The sequence below is a fragment of the Canis lupus genome, chromosome 25, assembly GCF_011100685.1.
Source record: "Canis lupus familiaris isolate Mischka breed German Shepherd chromosome 25, alternate assembly UU_Cfam_GSD_1.0, whole genome shotgun sequence".
Classification (NCBI taxonomy): Eukaryota; Metazoa; Chordata; class Mammalia; order Carnivora; family Canidae; genus Canis; species Canis lupus.
This window is the reverse complement of record NC_049246.1, coordinates 31,205,350-31,223,701: the sequence shown is the minus strand read 5'-3', so window position 1 is coordinate 31,223,701 and position 18,352 is coordinate 31,205,350. Positions and strand designations below refer to the sequence as shown.

Genomic DNA, 18,352 nt, shown 5'->3' with positions numbered 1-18,352 from the left:
AGAGGAACCCTCCTGCACTGTTGGTGGGAATGTGAACTGGTGCAGCCACTCTGGAAAACTGTGTGGAAGTTCCTGAAAGAGTTAAAATAGAATTGCCCTATGACCCAGCAATTGCACTACTGAGGATTTACCCCTAAGGTACAGATACAGTGAAACGGCAGGACACCTGCACCCCAATGTTTATAGCAGCAATGTCCGCAATAGCCAAGTGTGGAAGGAGCCTCAGTGTCCATCGAAAGATGAATGGATAAAGAAGATGTGGTCTATATATACAATGGAATATTACTCAGCCTTTAGAAAGGATGAATATCCACCATTTGCTTCAACATGGATGGAGTTGGTGGGTATTATGCTGAGTGAAGTAAGTCAATCGGAGGACAAACATTATATGGCCTCATTCATTTGGGGAATATAAGAAATAGTGAAAGGGAATAAAGGGGAAAGGAGAGAAAATGACTGGGAAATATCAGAAAGGGTGACAGCACATGAGAGACTCCTAACTCTGGGAAACGAACAAGGGGTGGTGGCAAGGGAGGTGGGTGGGGGGATGGGGAGACTGGGTGATAGCCATGGGGGGGATACTTGACGGGATGAGCACTGGGTGATATGCTATATGCTGGCAAATTGAACTCCAATAAAAATTTTTTTAAATAAATAAAAATTTAAAAAATGAAATGGTATATTAATTCTAATCATGGGTGAGAGGAAAGAAATAATAAAAATAAGGTAAGAAATTAATGAAGTAATGAGAGAGAAGTAATGAAAATAAGAACAATAAAATAAGAACTTTATTTATCAATAAAGTGATAAAAATATAAAACCAGCCCAAAAGCTGATTCTTTGAAAAACATTAATGAAATAGGTAAATTTCTGAGAACATTAACCCAGAAAGAAAGATAAAAAACTAACAACAAATAATATTAGGAATGAAAAGGGAGCCATAACTATAGAATCATTAATAATTACAACTTGTGAAGAGAACACTGACTATATACATTTGAAAAACTTACATGAAATGGGAAAAAGTAGAGTATGTGAACTATGAAAGTTGAATTCAGAAAAAAATAGAAAATCTTAATATTCCAAAAACCATTAAAGAAAGTTAATCAATAGGAGAACCTGGGTGGTTCAGTGGTTGAGATGCCTTTGGCTCAGGTCTGGTCCCGGGATCAAATCCCACATCAGTCTCCCCATAGGGAGCCTGCTTCTCCCTCTGCCTAGGTCTCTGCCTCTCTCTCTGTGTGTTTCTCATGAATAAATAAATAAAATGTTAAAAAAAAATCGAATCAGTAGTTACAAGTTTCTCCCCAGCTGTCCCAACACCCCACGTTGTCAACCACCTCCATATATATTTCAGGTTCAGATGATTTTAAAGGCAAATTATTACCAAACCTTGGCTGAAAAACAACAAAATATCCGGTGGTTTAAAGATGTTATTGCCCTGTCTTTTGGTCTCCACGTTTTCTCATGAGAAGTCAGCAGAATTCCTATGAAAATTCTTTTGTGTGTAATATCTCATTTTCCTCTGGCGGATCTCAAGATTTTCTTGGTTTATAGCAATTTATTTTTGGTTACAGCAGTGTGACTATCATGTGCCTATATATGATTTTCTTCATACTTATTCTATTTGGGTTGTCTGTTTGTTCTTGCTTATGTTTTGTTCTACTCCTTAGGGTTTAATTTCTGTTGCTCTCTCCTTTGTTTCTGACATAGATTGGAAGTGTCAGGAGTTGGGGTGAGGGATCCCTGGTGGCTCAGCGGTTTGGCGCCTGTCTTCAGCCTAGGGTGTGATCCTGGAGTCCCGGGATCGAGTCCTGTGTTGGGCTCCTTGCATGGAGCCTGCTTCTCCCTCTGCCCGTGTCTCTGCCTCTCTCTCTCTCTCTCTCTCTCTCTCTCTGTGTCTCTCATGAATAAATGAATAAAATCTTAAAAAAAAAAGGAGTTGGGGTGAATGTGTAGGAGACAATAAGCAAGATCCCTTCTCCTCCTCTTTTTATTCCTCAATATCTATCAGTTCCAATTCTTGTGCCTATGAGGGTTTTGTCTACTTCATAAACAAAAGCCAAGTTTGGGTTAATGTGCCCTCTCCTGGCATACACCACAGCCTGCCTTGTCACAGAGGAAATGCATGTGCTCAACCCATGTGTCCAAAGTTGCACTACAACTTTGATGGATTCCTCAGCTGAGCCAAAAATATTCTAGTTGCCAGTGGAAAACACTTCAGATCCATACCATTCCATGTTCTAAAGCATCAAAGAACTTTTGGGTGGGCCCTAGTCAAGGAGGAATAGCTCCCAGACAGTTCAATGACTGATAAAACTTAGTGGTCCTTGGGGGGAGTGGAGATTCCATGACTCTGCCAAGTCGTCCATTTGGCGATCTATAAAAGACCATTCAAGGGCCTGAATGTGGCCTGTGGGAACCTCTAATGACTGGGTCCTCACCCTACATTGCCACTTGAAGGTCATAAACCCTGGCAGGTGACAGGAGTTGGGAGTCCAAAGGATTACTACCTTAATTTTAGACCCATAAATCACCCTATAATTTGAAACAGTAATTGGCAGTTCTGGATTGGTAGATGGCAGCACATCTAGCCAGATTTTTTAATTGTCTTAGGCTCATGCAGAAACTTTCTGTTTAGAACCTTTAAAATGTCCACTGGCTACTATTTGGAATAGTAGGGTTCCCAAGCTCAACAAATGTCATCAGAGGGGATGCCTGGGTGGCTCAGTGGTTTAGAGCCTGCCTTCGGCCCAGGGCATGATCCTGGAGTCCCGGGATCGAGCCCCACATCAGGCTCCCTGCATGGAGCCTGCTTCTCCCTCTGCCTGTGTCTCTGCCTTTCTCTCTATCTCTCTCATTAGTAAATAAATAAATAATCTTAAAAAAAATGTCATCAAAGGTTTGCCATTCCTTGTGTAGGGTTTTACCAGGGAATGCAATGTGATGACTAGTTAGCAGAACTCAGTGTCCCTTATTCCCTAACTGGTTTCCACTGCCTTTCTTATGTTCGCTCACAATATAAAGTTTCCTTTTGTAGAAGGAAATCCTGCCATGTGTGAGCCTGGAGGACACTATGCTAAATGAAATAAGCCAGACACAGAAAGACGAATACTGCATTATCTCGCTTACATATGGAGTCTAAGAAAGAACTCAAGGAGATAGATAGTGGAATGGTGGTTACTAGGGGCGAGAGGTGAGAGAAACAGGAATATGCTGCTCAAGGGTACAAACTTTCACTTATACAGGATGCAGAAGTTCCTGAGATCTGATGGACAACATGATGACTATAGTTAATAATAATATGCTGTGTGCTTGAGATTTGCTATGAGAATAGATAGAAGTGTTCTCACCACACACACATGTGCCCATGCACATGGTAACCATGGGAGGTGATGAATGTGCTAATTAGTTTGATTGTAGGGATCATGTCACAATTTATGAATACATCAAAACATCACATTGCACTCCTTAAATATACACAATTTTTGCTTGTCAATTATACTTTAAATAAAGCTGGAAAAAAAGGAAGTTTATTTTTGTGACAATTGCTTGTTATTTCAAGAAAGCTATATTAGTAACTAAGTTAGTTGGGAAAGCTGTCGTACCAAGAAGACAAAGAAAGCCATCAGCAGGACTGCCTTTTCGCTGTGCAGAGCAGGGGCATGTCTGGGACATGATGGGATGGAGGTGAACCTTCCCTGCCTTCTCTGGGGACTTCCTGCCTAGGCTCCTAGCCTCCAGTACCACTACATAGTCTGGGTCATGCCTCCCTTTGGTAATCTTTCCCTTCAAGGGTGGGTGGGGGTGGGGCAGATTGGGAAAAAGTCTCAGCTGCTGCTTTAAGCACACCACACATTTAATGGGCATCTCCAGCTGGTGTCCTGAAAGATTGAAATCCTACACCCTTTTTTTCTTATGATTGAATTGATTTTGGCATCTACTTCTGGGGTTACTCTAGTTTTTAAGAAAATGTTCATCTGGGATGTCAAAGACCACTTGGGCACAGCGAAGGTTGTATAATACAGGTCAGGACCAGGGACAACTCCAGAGCCTGCTACAGTGGGGGAGGCTAGCTTCTGGGAAGCCCATCTATGGACACCATCTTGCACCCCAAGAGACTTTTTTTTTTTAAGATTTTATTCATGAGAGACAGAGAGAGAGAGAGAGGCAGAGACACAGGTAGAGGGAGAAGCAGGCTCCATGCAGGGAGCCTGATGTGGGACTCGATCCCAGGTCTCCAGGACCAGACTGGACCGGCAGGCAGTGCTAAACTGCTGAGCCACACGGGCTGCCTCCCAAGAGACTTTCTCAATGAGTATAAGTCTTCCCTGAGCAACTCAGGGAGCTTCTGGCCCACCCTGAAAGAAAGGAGATAAGAGAGATATCTGCTCTGATCATGAGTCTTTAGACCATCTAACGATCATGCTGGTGGTCAACAAAAAATGAACTCTGAGTGTATTTGACAATACTGTCTCAGATCCTCTTGCTTAATTTCTATGTTTCATTTCAGGCTCCACTCCTTCAAAATCTAACTTCCAACACCTTTGCTTTCTCAGTCTTGACTTGTAGGATTCCCTTAGATATGGCTTACATTATCTTTTTCTTCCTACTTATTGTTGCTAGAGATAACATCTAGCCAGATGACATCCTAAATATACTCTTCACACACTGGGTTGCTTTGCCAATGTTCTGTCCAGGCTTGTTAGGACTGACCCACAGTGAGCTGTGGGGCAGAGGGGGTCAACTTATGCCAGGAAATATGTTTGTAAGTGAGGAAGTGATGATGTGAAATAAAAGAAGTGACTCCAGCACTCTTCAGTCTTTCCTGAGATGGAAGACTGAGCAGCTTCCACTCAAGAGACGTGAGAGCAGCAGGTTACCAGGAAAACCCAGGGTTCAATTAAGGAATATGGTGCCAGAGTATTTTGCAAGGACTCTAATGATGTAGGCTCATTTGTCTAGGGCTTCGTGAGTATCAGGAAGGCACACTGGAGGACCTTGAAGATCAGCACTGGGAGAAACACAATGTAGCATGGACAGGAGAAAAAATATGAGAACTAATGATCAGAGTCTTGCATTTGGGGTCGACAGTGATGACCACAGGATATGAGGCTTGGCAGTACTGGCTGGTACAGATGGAGAAGTCCGATGACACTAAGGCCTGAAGAAGCTGATGGCCATGGTGAAAAGTTGTTTTCAGCAGTGCGCTATGTAATTTTGGAGGCCTCAGACTCCAAGGGTCAGGACCAGAGACATAGTAAGTATAAGATGAGGCCAATTTTTAAGAGGTTTTTCTCAAGTGATTGGGAGAGGGTGTTGGGCATCCCTTAGGACACTCATCTTGTAAAAGGCTGATCTGCACTGTGCACAGCCCAATGATGACTATAGTTAATAATAATATGCTGTGTGCATATCTATCTCCCCCATTGCACTGTAGAAAAGTGGAAGAGAAACAATTTCAAAAGCCCAATGGCAAGAGGAATTTTACTCCTACACATTTGTAAGGTAAAAAAAGGACTTCATCCAAAAGACACAATATTTCACCTCTAGGTTATTTCACTCTTGGCAAAATAGACATGGCGAATTTATCTGTACAGTAACTTGCCCAAGATGAGTTGGAGGTCTCTGAGGGAATAGGCCTCCATATGTTGTCTCCATGTATTTAAAAAGGAAAATCGATCATGGTGGACTGTGCTCTCTCTCTCAGCCCTGGAGACAAAGCTCAAGTATTTCAGCATTTTGTTCTTAGGTTTTCCTATCTAGATGAGTTCAAGACCTTTTGGCTTTGGTTTGATTTTCTAACCTTGTCCATTAATTTTTTTTTTTTTAGTAATGAAACTTCTTCAAGCAATAGCTAATACAGAATCACAATACATGAAATACACAAAAAAACCTCAGAATTTTATTAGCTTGTATTTATTTTATAACTTCATGTTTATAACATTTTACTTTGTACATGCCATTTTCATGAATACAAAAAACATGAAATTATGGTATACTGGACAACTGTATCGTTTTGGTTGAACAGCATTGAAAAATTATAACTTAGAAATGATTACAAATGGTAGTTTTAACAAAAATACTTTTCTTACAATCTCAGGATATTCTTCCTTTAAAATTATCCACAATCAGAAAGAATAATGTATTGTTTCCAAGTCAAATCACTAACAATAGTCAACAGCTGCTGGAATGCTTATCGCAAAGGTAACAGGCAGCAAGCACTGGAATATACCAGAGAAGCTAAAATGGTTTCTAAAGCAACGTCGTCACAACTTGACTGACAGCTGACATATTTACTTATTACTGCATAACTGTTAGAACAATAAAGAGAACATGCGTTGAACAGACAGTAAGTATCATGAAAACCATGAGTCTTAATATATTGAAGACTTTCTATGTTCCAGACATCATACTAAGTGATTCAAAGGCATTATGTCATTGGAGCCTAACAACAACCCTATTTTGTTATGTTCCCATTTTCCTGATGAGGAAACTGATGTTTAGAGAAGTTTGTTGTATACAAAAAGCTACCGTGATGCTGTATATCAACTAGCATTTACTGAATGGTGCTCACTTATGCTCTATTAGCACACATTACATCACAGGGCATGCATGGACATGATTTAAACACCTGTCAGGTGCCATAACTCCTTAAATCTATGAACAATTAAGAGAAGTCCAGATATGTGCTCAGATATCACAAGGGAACCTTACTTCCAAGGCCTGCACAAAACAAGTCAATCTGGAAACATAAGGGGATCCCTGGGTGGCTCAGTGGTTGAGTGCCTGCCTTGGGCCCAGGGAGTGATCCTGGAGTCCCAGGATCGAGTCCCACATTGCTCTCCCTGCATGGAGCCTGCTTCTCCCTCTGCCTGTGTCTCTGCCTCTCTCTCTCTATCTCTCTCTGTCTCTCATGAATAAATAAATAAAATCTTAAAAAAAAAATCTGGAAACATAAGTGAGCCTGCGGATGAATGCCAATGTGTGAACATCTGGATATCGATGCACTTGAATCTACCTGTCCTTCAGTAGAGATGTGAAGAGTTTAAAATACATTTTAAAGATGGAACTGCTGAAAAAAAATCTGCAGAACTATACAGCACGACTTGAAAATCATGATTGTAGTGGCAAGAGGATTAGCCAGAGTCAGAGTTCTGTGTCCGCTCTGCTGCTTGTCAGGATTTCGATATTGACGAGACCACTTGACTCTTCTGAGTTTTGTCTTCGTTCTCCTTCAAAAAGGGCAAAATGATACCCTACTGATGTTGCTGTCTACATTAAATGAGATATGTGTACAACACCTGGCACATAATAGACCCTCAATAAATAACGAGCTCCATTCCTCTCTTCTGTCCCCTTTGTCACCACTAAAAATATTCTCTGATCAGAATGGTCTGCTCATAAAATCCAATCCTCCCTCTCTAGCATGCCTTCCCATAATGTGTACACTTTTTTGAAGGTGTCTTGCACACTGTAGATCTCTTGAAAGCAGGGATTAGGCTGAGTCATGGGTATCTTGAGGGCCTATCATAGTGCCTGGAACCAACCATCTGACACCTAGCGGACAAGTAGAGGAGTGCATCCGAAGTAAAGAAAAAGAAACATCATAGCGGAAGTGGTTGTATTCATTTGGCAATGGTGCTTCTACTGGGGTTGTGACTTATTTACACATTAGGTCATTTAGCTTCTCCCATGCAGAGGCCACATCCTCAATGAGGCAGTAAAGCTCCTTGAGAGCATGGCCCATGCTCCTGGGTGTAGGACTCTTGCCTGCTTGACCAGTGCTTCACACTGCTAGGCACTCAGAAAGAATGTGCTGATTTGAGAAAGGAAATCCACCTGACAAGTCAAAAAGCTCGGATTTTTAAATAGATTACAAAAGATATTTTGTTCCTCATGTCATTTCTTTCTTTCATGGTATGGGTAAACTTTGGTCTATTGGGGAAACTTCAAGTGCTTCAGATTCCTTCAGACTTCCTATCGCATATTTGGAATTGAATCCAGTGTTTAGTCATCATCTATATAGGGTCCAAGAAACTCTGGGATACTTTTTTTTTTTTTCTTAGAAAGAAGAATCAAGACCTGGCTTGAAAGCTTCGATTTCAGTTGCATCCATTTAAAGACAAAAATAGCCACCCGGTCTTAGCCGGATAAAAGGAAATGTCCCGAGGTGCACTGGCTGTGCACTGGCTCCAAGCTGGTTTTTAGTCATCTGCCTCGTCATCCCAGTGGCCATAGCCATCCCCTTCATCTGGCTCTTCAATATTCTCATTTTCAAAAGAGGCCTCTTCCTCCTCTTCCTCCCGGATTATCTTCATTAACTCAAGGAAGTTGGGAGGCGGGCCCTGATCCTTCAGCTCCCTCAGCCTGCACCAAAGGACTTCGCTAAGGCTGGCCCCTGCCATGACCTGCTCCAGCCGGACCTGATCTGCGATATTCCTGGGGATGGCTCGTTTCTCCACGGCCCGCCGGAGCAGGGTTTCTAACCGCAACAGGTAGGCTGAGACCTTCTCCCCCTCCTCCTGATAGGTCTTCAGGTACTTCACCTGGGAGGTCCTGCGGCTCTCAAGGCTTCCAAACACTTGCTTAAACGCCTCCAAACACTCTTCCACGCTTATGGCCGCATTGTCTGCTTGTACTATATGCATGAGGTCCAGGGCAGGGCCACGCAGGCTTTCCATCAACCACCTTTTCTTTTCTGCCTCTGCAACTGGCCACTCTTTGACGATCTCAGTGGCCTGTTCCAACCAGATTTCAAAGGGCTCTTCTTCCGGGGCAGGCACAGCGCTCCCTGAGAACACTCTCAGTTTCCGGTATCTCATGGGGAGCAGAGGCTGAGGGGCATGTGCCATCGCCTGTCCCAACAAATGAGCCAACAGCTCTGGTGATACGCAGGGCACTGTGGCTGGAGACATTCCCTCATGCCCGAGGGCTCGGAACATACCTGAGACCGTCTGCCCCTCTTTTTCCAGAAAGAGGTTCAGTCGTTCCAGAAACTCAGTGTCCTGGTTAGGGGTCTTAAAGATGACTTTCCAGATACCCCCCTTTCCCCGTACCTCACTGGGGATCACCGAGACGTCAACATCCTCCATAAGCTCCAACAAGACAGCATTGGCATTGTCCTGCTTCCTGAATATTTTGCCAAGCAGTCTATACCTGCCCAGAGACTTTAGGGTCTCCTGGAGAACCTCCTGAATCTCAGCCTCATCACAGTCCACCGGTATCCCCATAACCACCAGTGATTTCTGTTCATCCACGCTCATGATCCTGCACCAGTCCTCCAACAGCGCCAGCGCCATCGTCCAATTATCACTCACCCTAACTCTCTGGCCACCCAATAGTTTGTGGTGTGGCGAGGCACTGCCTTAGGACTCAGAGTATCCTGGGTGAGCTCCTGATTTTATTATACTCTACCAGCGACTGGGGCCTGGCCACTCCAACAGCAGTCCCAAAGGCTTCTGGACCAATAACCCTTACTTGCCCAGTGGCAAGAACTCAGCACTTCCAGTTATGTCTCTAGACCTGACCCAAGGCAGGTGGTTCCTATCAAGGTTATGACCTTGCCACTGCCTGTTGCTCTGCGGTCCAGTGGCTGCTGTGGCTCTCCCTGATGCCAGCAGCCACGTGGTGGTGTTGACCCTCCTCCGACTGCCCGAGGCACCTGCAAGGGCTGCTTTTGCCACTCTCCCAAGTCTTGGCTGCCTCGCTTCACCTCTCCTCTCGCACTAGTCACTGGGAGAGGCCTCCACTCTGGCACCCAGAACTCCTGGAGAGAAGTGTCACCGCAGGGGTGCTTGGACTCCTAGTGAAACAATGGCCAGTTTTACCACATAGCCCTTTCCTTCTGGGGGAGCATCGTGCTTTGGTTCATGATGGAAGTAGGGGTTCCATCTCACATTGGATTTGCACCTACCCCACTGTTAGACCTCTTCTTTGCATAGGGTGACTTTTTTTCTCTTGGGGACCCTCCTGCAATCTGGCTTCCCCACCATTTGCTCATTAGACATGCCAATTAATGTCTGAGCCCCAATTGTGGACAGGACTCAAGATGTTCCCCATGTTAAGAGCAAAATCAGGTGTGGCTAGATACCTGTTACGCGATCCAATTGTTCCGTGAGAGTCACGAGCTTATTTATTCAGCTTCTAGAAAAGGAAGATGTCACCCAACTCCACACAATGGTGTGTCTGGGTCTTTCTTAGCTCCAGCCAAGCCAAACTGCCCTGTTACACATAGATAATAAGAGTATATATTTATGGCTTGATAATATCCAGTGATGAGGACTGTTAATGCACTTATTAAAAAAAATGACAGTCTTTTACAACTTAGTTAAATCTACGAATCGATATCAAGTTGCTGCATTTCTTTAATTAAAAAAATCCAGTTAGAAATCACTCAAACATTTAAAACCAATATAGGTATAACAATTTAATTTACATACTACACTTTAATATAATATAGTATAATATAAAGTAATATAGGCATAATAATTTAGTATAGGTTTAACAATTTTTTAAAAAATTGGACCAAATAAATCAAACCTGGAATTACAAGTCAATTCCCTTTTGTTATGTCTGGGCAGGCTTTACAAATGCAATGTTTTGTTTTCTTTTTTTTTTTTTTTTTTTTTTTTTTTTTTTGCGATCAATGTTAAAAATGCTTCATAGCATTTAGGCTTGAATGGGTCATTTGAAGAAAAAGAAAAACAGGAAGCCCATCCATGGAGAGTGGTGGAGTCTGGGTAACCTAGAAAGGGAAGAGCTCCTACTGTCTCCCAGTTACAGCTATGGGGTATGTGTTAAGGGGCTACGAATATTCTTCTGTAGGTCTCAAAGATCCCCATCCATCCAAACGGGGTTCATATGCCCCAGACATCAACTTGCAGCTATAGAGGCAGCTGCTCCTGCTGCAGACACATTTTCCAAGTCCTTCTAGAAGGTGCTGAAGGCCTGGGGTGTGCCGGAGGGCCAAGAGAGCAAAATACTGGGTCCCACCTTCAACCAGCAGCCCCAGGGATCTGAGCCCAGTGAGCTTCTCCATGCTGCACTCTCCCTTCAGAGATACGGGGGTAACATTCCTTTCCTTGTGATATTTAAAGGAAATACGAGATGTAAAAAGGCACTGAATGCCCAGGAAGAAACATCTCCAAGGTCTACATAATAACGGCCATGCTGAGGTTAGGCTACCTGTGGGTGGCTGCTTCTTCCAAAGGCAATCTCTACCTGCAATGAAAATATTGGCACATTAAAAAAAAAAAAAAAAAAGTAAAATTTTGTATTTTCTTAGGTAAAGATGGGATAAGTTGGAAAAGGAATCAGATTTTCCGGGCAGCCCGGGTGGCTCAGGTGTTTAGCGCTGCCTTCAGTCCAGGATGTGATCCTGGAAACCAGGGATCGAGTCCCACATGGGGCTCCCTGCATGGAGCCTGCTTCTCCCTCAGCCTGTGTCTCTGCCTCTCTCTCTGTGTGTCTCTCATGAAGAAATAAATAAAATCTTAAAAAAAAAAAAAAGGAATCAGATTTTCAGGTGTCGTTGTTGGCTGGATCATTTAGCTACATAGTGACCTTAGCCAAAGTGCCTCAATCTCTCTAGATCTGTCTCCTGCTCTGGAAATGGGTGATGATAAAAGCACTCCTATCTCGCGTGCCTGCTCTGGGTAGGAAATGATGTAATTCGTGTGGAAGCACTTTATTCAAATGCGAAGCACATCTGGTGCAAAGTCCTGGCCCCTCCACACAAATATTCCTCTCCTTCCTCAGTCTCCCGTTCTCAGCAGGGTCCTCCTTCCCACCTGCCATGGTGGGCTCGTCTTCAAACTGTGACCGGTTGTCCTCCAAATGCAACTCCATTCCCCAAACTGTCCCTCACGATTGGGGGTGGGGGGAGCGTATCCGAACTTAATCCTTGCAGGGGCAAGAGCTGACAATGGGAGTGAATCCTTGGTCACGCTGCCCTGCACGCGGGTCTTGCGGTAAACAGCTTCTCCCAGCCCAAACCCACCCTGGTTACTGAGCATGCCCAGATCTCCGTCTCCAGTCGCCAAAGGATGGGCATCATTTCTGCAGGATTTTGCCACTATGGAAAGAGGGGCGGGGTTGTAATCGGCCAGAGGCAGGGACTGATGCATGGAAAGGACGTGGGGACAGGAACAAGCAATGAAGGACTCTCAGAGACCGCGTTCCCGGCACAAATCTAAATGCCCCTTATCTGCCCGCCAACCCAGTAGCTGTGGCTGGTTTAGCCGCCCGCACACACCCAGCCCCACGCACCCTCGCGTGGCCTCACACCATTCAAGGCACAGTCACAGGCGGCACCCGATCTCCCACCCCATCAGCGGACTCGCGCCCCAGCACTTTACATCCCAGGCACTGGGCTTCGGGCCACCTGGGGGACGCCGCGGCTCTGGCGCAGTGCGCAACGCGGGCGGGGGATCGAGGCGGGGCGCTCCGGGCGCGAGGAAGGGCCGGGGACTTGGGGAATGGGCTTCAGTCTGCGTCTTACCCTCTTTTTTGGCAGGGAAGGTGGAAGATAGCAAATGAAGGCATTCTCCCGGGCCCTTCTTGGTGCAGTGGCGCAGCTACGGCACGCGGAGCCTTCGGGCACGAGAGCAGGTCCCTACCCACTCTTACTACGAGTTGCCGTCCGTGCCAGAATTTGCAGACTGCACTTTTTGCTACACTCCCACAGCCCGCAGGCCTATGTCTTTATCCCCCCCCCCTCCACGCACACACACTGGGCTACGCCCCTCTGTATTTCCCCCCGCCTGGCTGGGCGCCCCCCACCACTGTGGGTGCTGCGAGTGAGGAGAACCTTTGCGTTTCGATCTCTGCGTGGCCCCCCCAGGCCCGTGGCTAACAAGGCTCGGTGTCCCGTGCCTCGTAAGGCCCCCACCTTCCTAAACCGACTGCGCCACCCCTTCCCCATCGTCAGCGCCGCCCCTTCCCCTGCCCGCGGGTGTCCGGGCCTCCCTGGGCTCGCCCCTCTCTGCCCATCCATCAGCTCACACCCCGCGTAAGGGGGAGGGCGCCCTCCCTCGCCCCGGGCCCACCTCTGCAATGCGGTGGGGGTGGGGGACAGGGGCGCGGAGGCCAGGGACTGCGCCCTCGGGTCTCCGCCCCTGCGTGCGCTGCCCCACACTTACCCCGGAGCGGAGAGCGGTCGGCGGGCCCTGCGCTCCGCATCCATTAGCGGGTGGTCTGGCCGCTCCACTTCCGGAGCGCGGGGCTCTCGGCGGCCCGGCCCTGCTCTCCGCTCCCGGGCCCGCGCTCCGCTCCCCGCCCCGCCCCGCCCCTCCCCTCCCGGCGCGCGCCCCGCCCCGCCCCCGCCCGCCCGCGCCTCCCTGCCGCCGCCGCTGCCGGGAAGCTGGCAGCCTCTCCTCCTGCTGCCGCAGCGGCCGCCCTCCCAGACCCAACTTTGCTGCTCGCGGGCGCTGGCGCGGCGGCGGGGGGCGTGGGCAGGGAGGGGAGAAAGCGGGGTCAGAGGGAGGGGCCGGGAGGGGTGGGCCGCTGCTCGCCAGCCCTCCTTCCTTTCTGTACACCTTGCGGTAGGCAGAGAGCGGCAGCCTCGGCGGCAGCCCGGGGGTTTGTGCACAGAGAGGCCGACTTAGGGACCTGCAGACGGACGCACCGCGAGGACCCTCCCTGAGCTCCCGCGCCATGGCCGAGAGGAAGCAGTCCGGGAAGCCGGCAGAGGATGAAGAAGTCCCTGCCTTTTTTAAAAACCTGGGCTCGGGCAGCCCCAAGCCCCGGCAGAAATTCTGTGGCATGTTCTGCCCAGTGGAAGGGTCCTCCGAGAACAAGACCATCGACTTCGACTCGCTGTCTGTGGGCCGGGGCTCGGGGCAGGTGGTGGCTCAGCAGCGGGACGTCGCCCACCTGGGCCCGGACCCGCAGCAGCCGCACCCCCGGCAGGGCCGGCGCGCCGGCGGGGAGCCATCTGTTGAATCGAGCCGGAAGGTGGAGATCCGGCGGGCCTCGGGCAAGGAAGCGCTGCAGAACATCTACGACCAGGTTGGTGTGGGGGTGGGGGTGTTCGAGACGCGGGACCAGAGGCGGGAGTCGCCCCTCCCAGCTCGGTGGAGAACCGAGGATGCCAGCGTGCCCTCCTCCGTCCAGCCTCGCTGGGATATTGCATCCTCGAACCCGCACAGGCACCCCACCCTCCTTGCCCCTCTTCCGTGCAGGGCGCGGAGAGGCTCGGGCTCGGCGATGGGCGGCTGTGCGCCCACAAAGGCTGCCCGCGCCTCCCCGGGCCTGGGAGGTGGGGGGTGCGGGTGAAGGAAGAACCGATCCCGGGTTGGGGGGGGGGTCGTATGGCGATGCAGGGGGGGAGGGTTGAACCGATTCCATTCTTCTTAAACCCTTCTGGGCGGCTTCCGATTGCAGTTGTGGCTGGGTGCCCCACCCTTTTTTGATGCATCTGGGAGCGTGCAGTGGAGGGTTCGCGTGCAGGCCCGGGGGCTCCCCGGGGTTCGGGAGGGGCGGGGGCTTCCACAGCCGCTCCCCGCCGCGCCCTGCGCGCCCTCCCACCGGTACCTTCTCCCGCGCCCTCGGCGCCCGGGTCGGGAGCTCGGAGGCCAGGACCATGGTCAGCGCCTGGGCGGACCGCCTGGGAGGATCCGCTCGCCCTGACTCCTGCTCGCGGCGTGAAACGAGGGAGGCTGTGGAGTCACCCAAGGAACCCGAGACGCTCCAAATAGCCCATGTGGAGAACAAAGTTCCGCTAAGTATCTCAGCAAGGGCTTCCCAGAGTGCTCCCCCCGCCACTATTGGGGAGGTGCTTTGGGGATGGAGACTTAGTGGATTATGTTCAAAGGGTCAAAAGAAAAGAAAAGGGAAAAATCCCTCACATTTTGAATACATTGTCAAAGATGGACTGGACCCCCTATACCGTGTTAATGTAGAAACAAAGGAGACCGATTTGGCAAACCTTGATTTTACAAAATATTTGTTATCTCTGGCCATTGTGAACAGTGTGCATTTTAAGTGCGGTAGTCTTCTCACACCACATTTTCTTCTTTATCAGGGTGACCTTCATACTTGTGCATTTTTTTCCCCACATCCTTGATTTCTCAATCGATAAATTACGGTGTGAAATGTTTTAACACTTGTTTGCTGTTTCTCTCCCATGCCTACTGGTGAAGATGGAAAATCAGTCAATGATTGATTATTGAATACCTATTGTGTGCCTTGCCTTGTAGGGCAGGGAGAAGGTTAGCTATAAAAAGTTCAAGGTGATTTCTTCTTAAGGGGCTTTCAGACTAGTTGGGAGTGGTCTATACACATTCCCTGAATGATTCCACTAGCATTTATTTGGTATTCAGATTGTGTGCTTATAGTGAACGCATGGAGAACAATTAAGAGTTGGTGATAATGGCCAGAACACATTGCCGTTTCCTGACATGGCATAGAGTTTTGCAGCTTTTGACTTTTATTGCACCAATCCTAGGAAAGATAAACCATTAATGTCATTTTCAAAAGGTGGGGCCATTAATTACTTAGTTGATTCCTCCTCTCCCAGCTCTGTCTTCTAATTCAGTGATATAGAGGGTACCTGATATCCATATTTCAGTATGGATATTTCACAGCCAACCTGAAGGACTCAATCCAAAAAACTCACCTGAACCCAAATGATCAGACAGTTGAAACAAAAGTTTTAAATAATGTAATTTACACTGAAATGTGAGTGTGAGATACTTTCCCATGTGCATACATTGGATGAGGGCCAAACCATGATCATATAGCATCATGGTTGTGTGAGTATCCTCATCTTCAACAAGTTGTGCTGGTAATTTTACTGTCCTAAAGGGAGCAGAAAAATGCCTTGAGGTAAGGAAGAGATTATTTTAAAAATGGCAGATCAGGGGGCAGAGTTTGAGAATGGCCACCCCTATAATGATGGCAGTGAATTAGAACTTAAGTTTGAAAGGCAAAGTTTCATTGGATTGAATAATATATCTCTTTTCCTGTCCATTTGGAAGCTTAGACGTTTAAGCATCAGCTTCTTGTTTGAACACTCCCTAATTTTAGTAGAAATTTGAAATTGTAAACCTAGCATGTGTGGACGGGGAGATTTGAAGAGGAAATACCCATCCAGAACCCCAGCCACTTTTAGCCTCTGCAAACCCACATTTGCTTTAGTTGCCCAGTTATTAGCAACAGAGGATGATTCCGGCTTGGGCTTTCTGCAGCCTTCCCTGGATTTTCATTCAGTCTTGCCTTACCACATAAGAGCTGTTCCTATGGGATTGTTTTCATTCATGACTAAGAGCACTTACCAAGATCAATACTTACAGTGGTTGAATATTTCATGTCTATACAAGAGAGAAAAGGTATTTGGGGTGTGTGTGTGTGTGTGTGTGTGTGTGTGTAACAATGGTGATATTCAAAAGCACACCTAGGCCCACCATTTTGATTGACTTGAATAACCATCACTTTAATTTTTAGCTAATGAGCAGTGTGACTGCCAACATCTCAGTGCATTCCTGTCTGAAGCCCTGGGACAGAGAGAGGAAGAGAACTAGAGTGAGTGGGTCCTGGGGCCCCTGACTTGCACCCACTCTCCTCCCCTAAATCTGTATTTATAGGTTTTGTTAAAGTATGGTCGGTCAGAAGTGGTTTTGTCTACCTGTCACCCTAAGGGCCTGCTGTTCCTCTAGTAAGGATTTGGGAAAGGAGGGAACAGGCTTCCTCAGCCCAGATACCCAGATGCGGCTTGTGGGACATGGATGTTTGCATTTGCATTTACAGGTGCTAGCAGATAATCACTAGAGGTCAATGGGTGTGGCTTGGGCTGGGATGTTAGGTTTTGGTGAAGGGAAAGAGCCAGTGTAGTGAATATGAATGAGGAAAGCTACTTCTTTACTCTTTTCCTTTGTGTCTTTGGCAAGGTCCACTTTGGGCTGCAGTGGGGTTAGGTTAGATTGATTACTATCTGTGAAGGACTCTGAGCCTCTTGGAAGAGAGAGCATAGGGGAGTATTGTTGGCCTAATTCTCCCTTGCCGTGCCTAGGGGTCCCTCAGCCTCCTTCCTTCCTCTTAGGAACTCCCTCTATTCTACCTCAGACATAGTTTGAGGATGCTGGATCATGAGCATCTCTTCCAAAGATGCTCCCAGGCCTTTCTTCCCACAGCAAACCTGTGTGGCTGAGGAGTGATTCTCCATTTCTCCAGGGCAGATGCCAGTGAATGAAATATAATAGGAATTCCACTGAACTTAACAAAATCCCCTAGTCTGTAAAATGCTTTTTGGTATTCCCTGCCATTGTGTCGCCCCCCCAATCCCCTCTCCAAATTGGCTAACTCCAGCCCTAGATGCCCAGTGACCCTGCTGTCTTCTTACTATTCAATGCCACCGTAACCCCATCCTGATGGTGATGCCCATTCTAGATCCTTCTTCCTCCAAAACAATGAGTTCTACAATCACTCTTCTCCTTTGCCCTCACTTCTCCCATTCAAAAATCTCTTCCTTGTGTGTTTATCTTAGCAAGAGAGAAATCCCAATGATTGAAGACTTCCATCTGTTATGTGAGCGACTGATACAGAAATTGTCCCCAGAGATACTTGTTTGATAGTAGGCTAGCCTGTTCAACAAAATGAACATCCAGTTAGCCAGGTATGTGGTAGAGATTTGGCTGAAAGCCAAGAACAAGGGCATTCATTTGATACTTTAGAGGCCACGTTGTTTCCAAAGAGGAGACATAACTATGAACATTTGTATGTTCAGGATTCCAAAAAGCCCAAGACCCATCTGGGATCACAGGGAAGAGAAGGAAATGATGATAATCCACAATTATCGGTTGCCCTTTACTTCCCAAGTCATATGGAAATAATCATGTCATTAGTTAGACTAAAAAAATGATTGTGGTGAAATACACATAACATACAATTTATCTTAATCATTTTTAAATATACAATTCAGTAGTGTAAACATACTCCTATGGTTGTGCAACCAGTCTCCAGAACTTTTCATCTTGCAAAACTGAAACTCTGTTAACATTAAACACTAACTCCCTTGGGACGCCTGGGTGGCTTAGCAGTTGAACGTCTGCCTTTGGCTCAGGGCATGATCCTGGGGTCCTGAGATTGAGTTCCACATTGGGCTCCCTGCATGGAGCCTGCTTCTCCCTCTGTCTGTGTCTCTGCCTCTGTGTGTGTGTGTGTGTGTGTGTGTCTCATGAATAAATAAAAATGAAATCTTAAAAAAAAAAACCCAAACCACTATCTCTCCATTTCCCCTCCCCCCAGATCCTGGTATCCACCATTTTACTTTCTGTTTCTATGAAATTGATTACACTAGATACCTCCCATAAATGGAATTGTACAGCGTTTGTGTGACTGGCTTACATCACTT

General features: G+C 47.1%; 2 protein-coding genes across 3 annotated transcripts in view; one reads left to right on the top strand and one right to left on the bottom strand.

The window, feature by feature from the left end:
• Window positions 1-5,903: 5,903 nt before the first annotated feature.
• PNMA2 (PNMA family member 2) lies at window positions 5,904-13,286 on the bottom strand. 2 transcript variants are annotated; one of them, XM_038573764.1, is made up of 4 exons: window positions 13,143-13,286; window positions 11,188-11,223; window positions 10,094-10,224; window positions 5,904-9,805 (listed from the first exon to the last, which is right to left on the bottom strand). In XM_038573764.1, exon 4 carries the CDS (start codon window positions 9,300-9,302, stop codon window positions 8,208-8,210), a length of 1,095 nt encoding a protein of 364 aa, XP_038429692.1. In that variant the 5' UTR covers window positions 9,303-9,805; window positions 10,094-10,224; window positions 11,188-11,223; window positions 13,143-13,286; the 3' UTR covers window positions 5,904-8,207. The 2 variants fall into 2 exon arrangements, with proteins under 2 accessions (XP_038429692.1, XP_038429693.1); XM_038573765.1 differs by lacking the exon at window positions 11,188-11,223.
• Window positions 13,287-13,641: 355 nt separating this feature from the next.
• Window positions 13,642-18,352, top strand: part of DPYSL2 (dihydropyrimidinase like 2) — a 137,925-nt gene continuing 133,214 nt past the window's right edge. Inside the window, exon 1 of the mRNA XM_038573761.1 lies at window positions 13,642-14,010. Within this exon, the coding sequence (XP_038429689.1) occupies window positions 13,657-14,010 (354 nt within the window). The 5' untranslated portion in view covers window positions 13,642-13,656. The remainder of the gene's footprint in view (window positions 14,011-18,352) is intronic.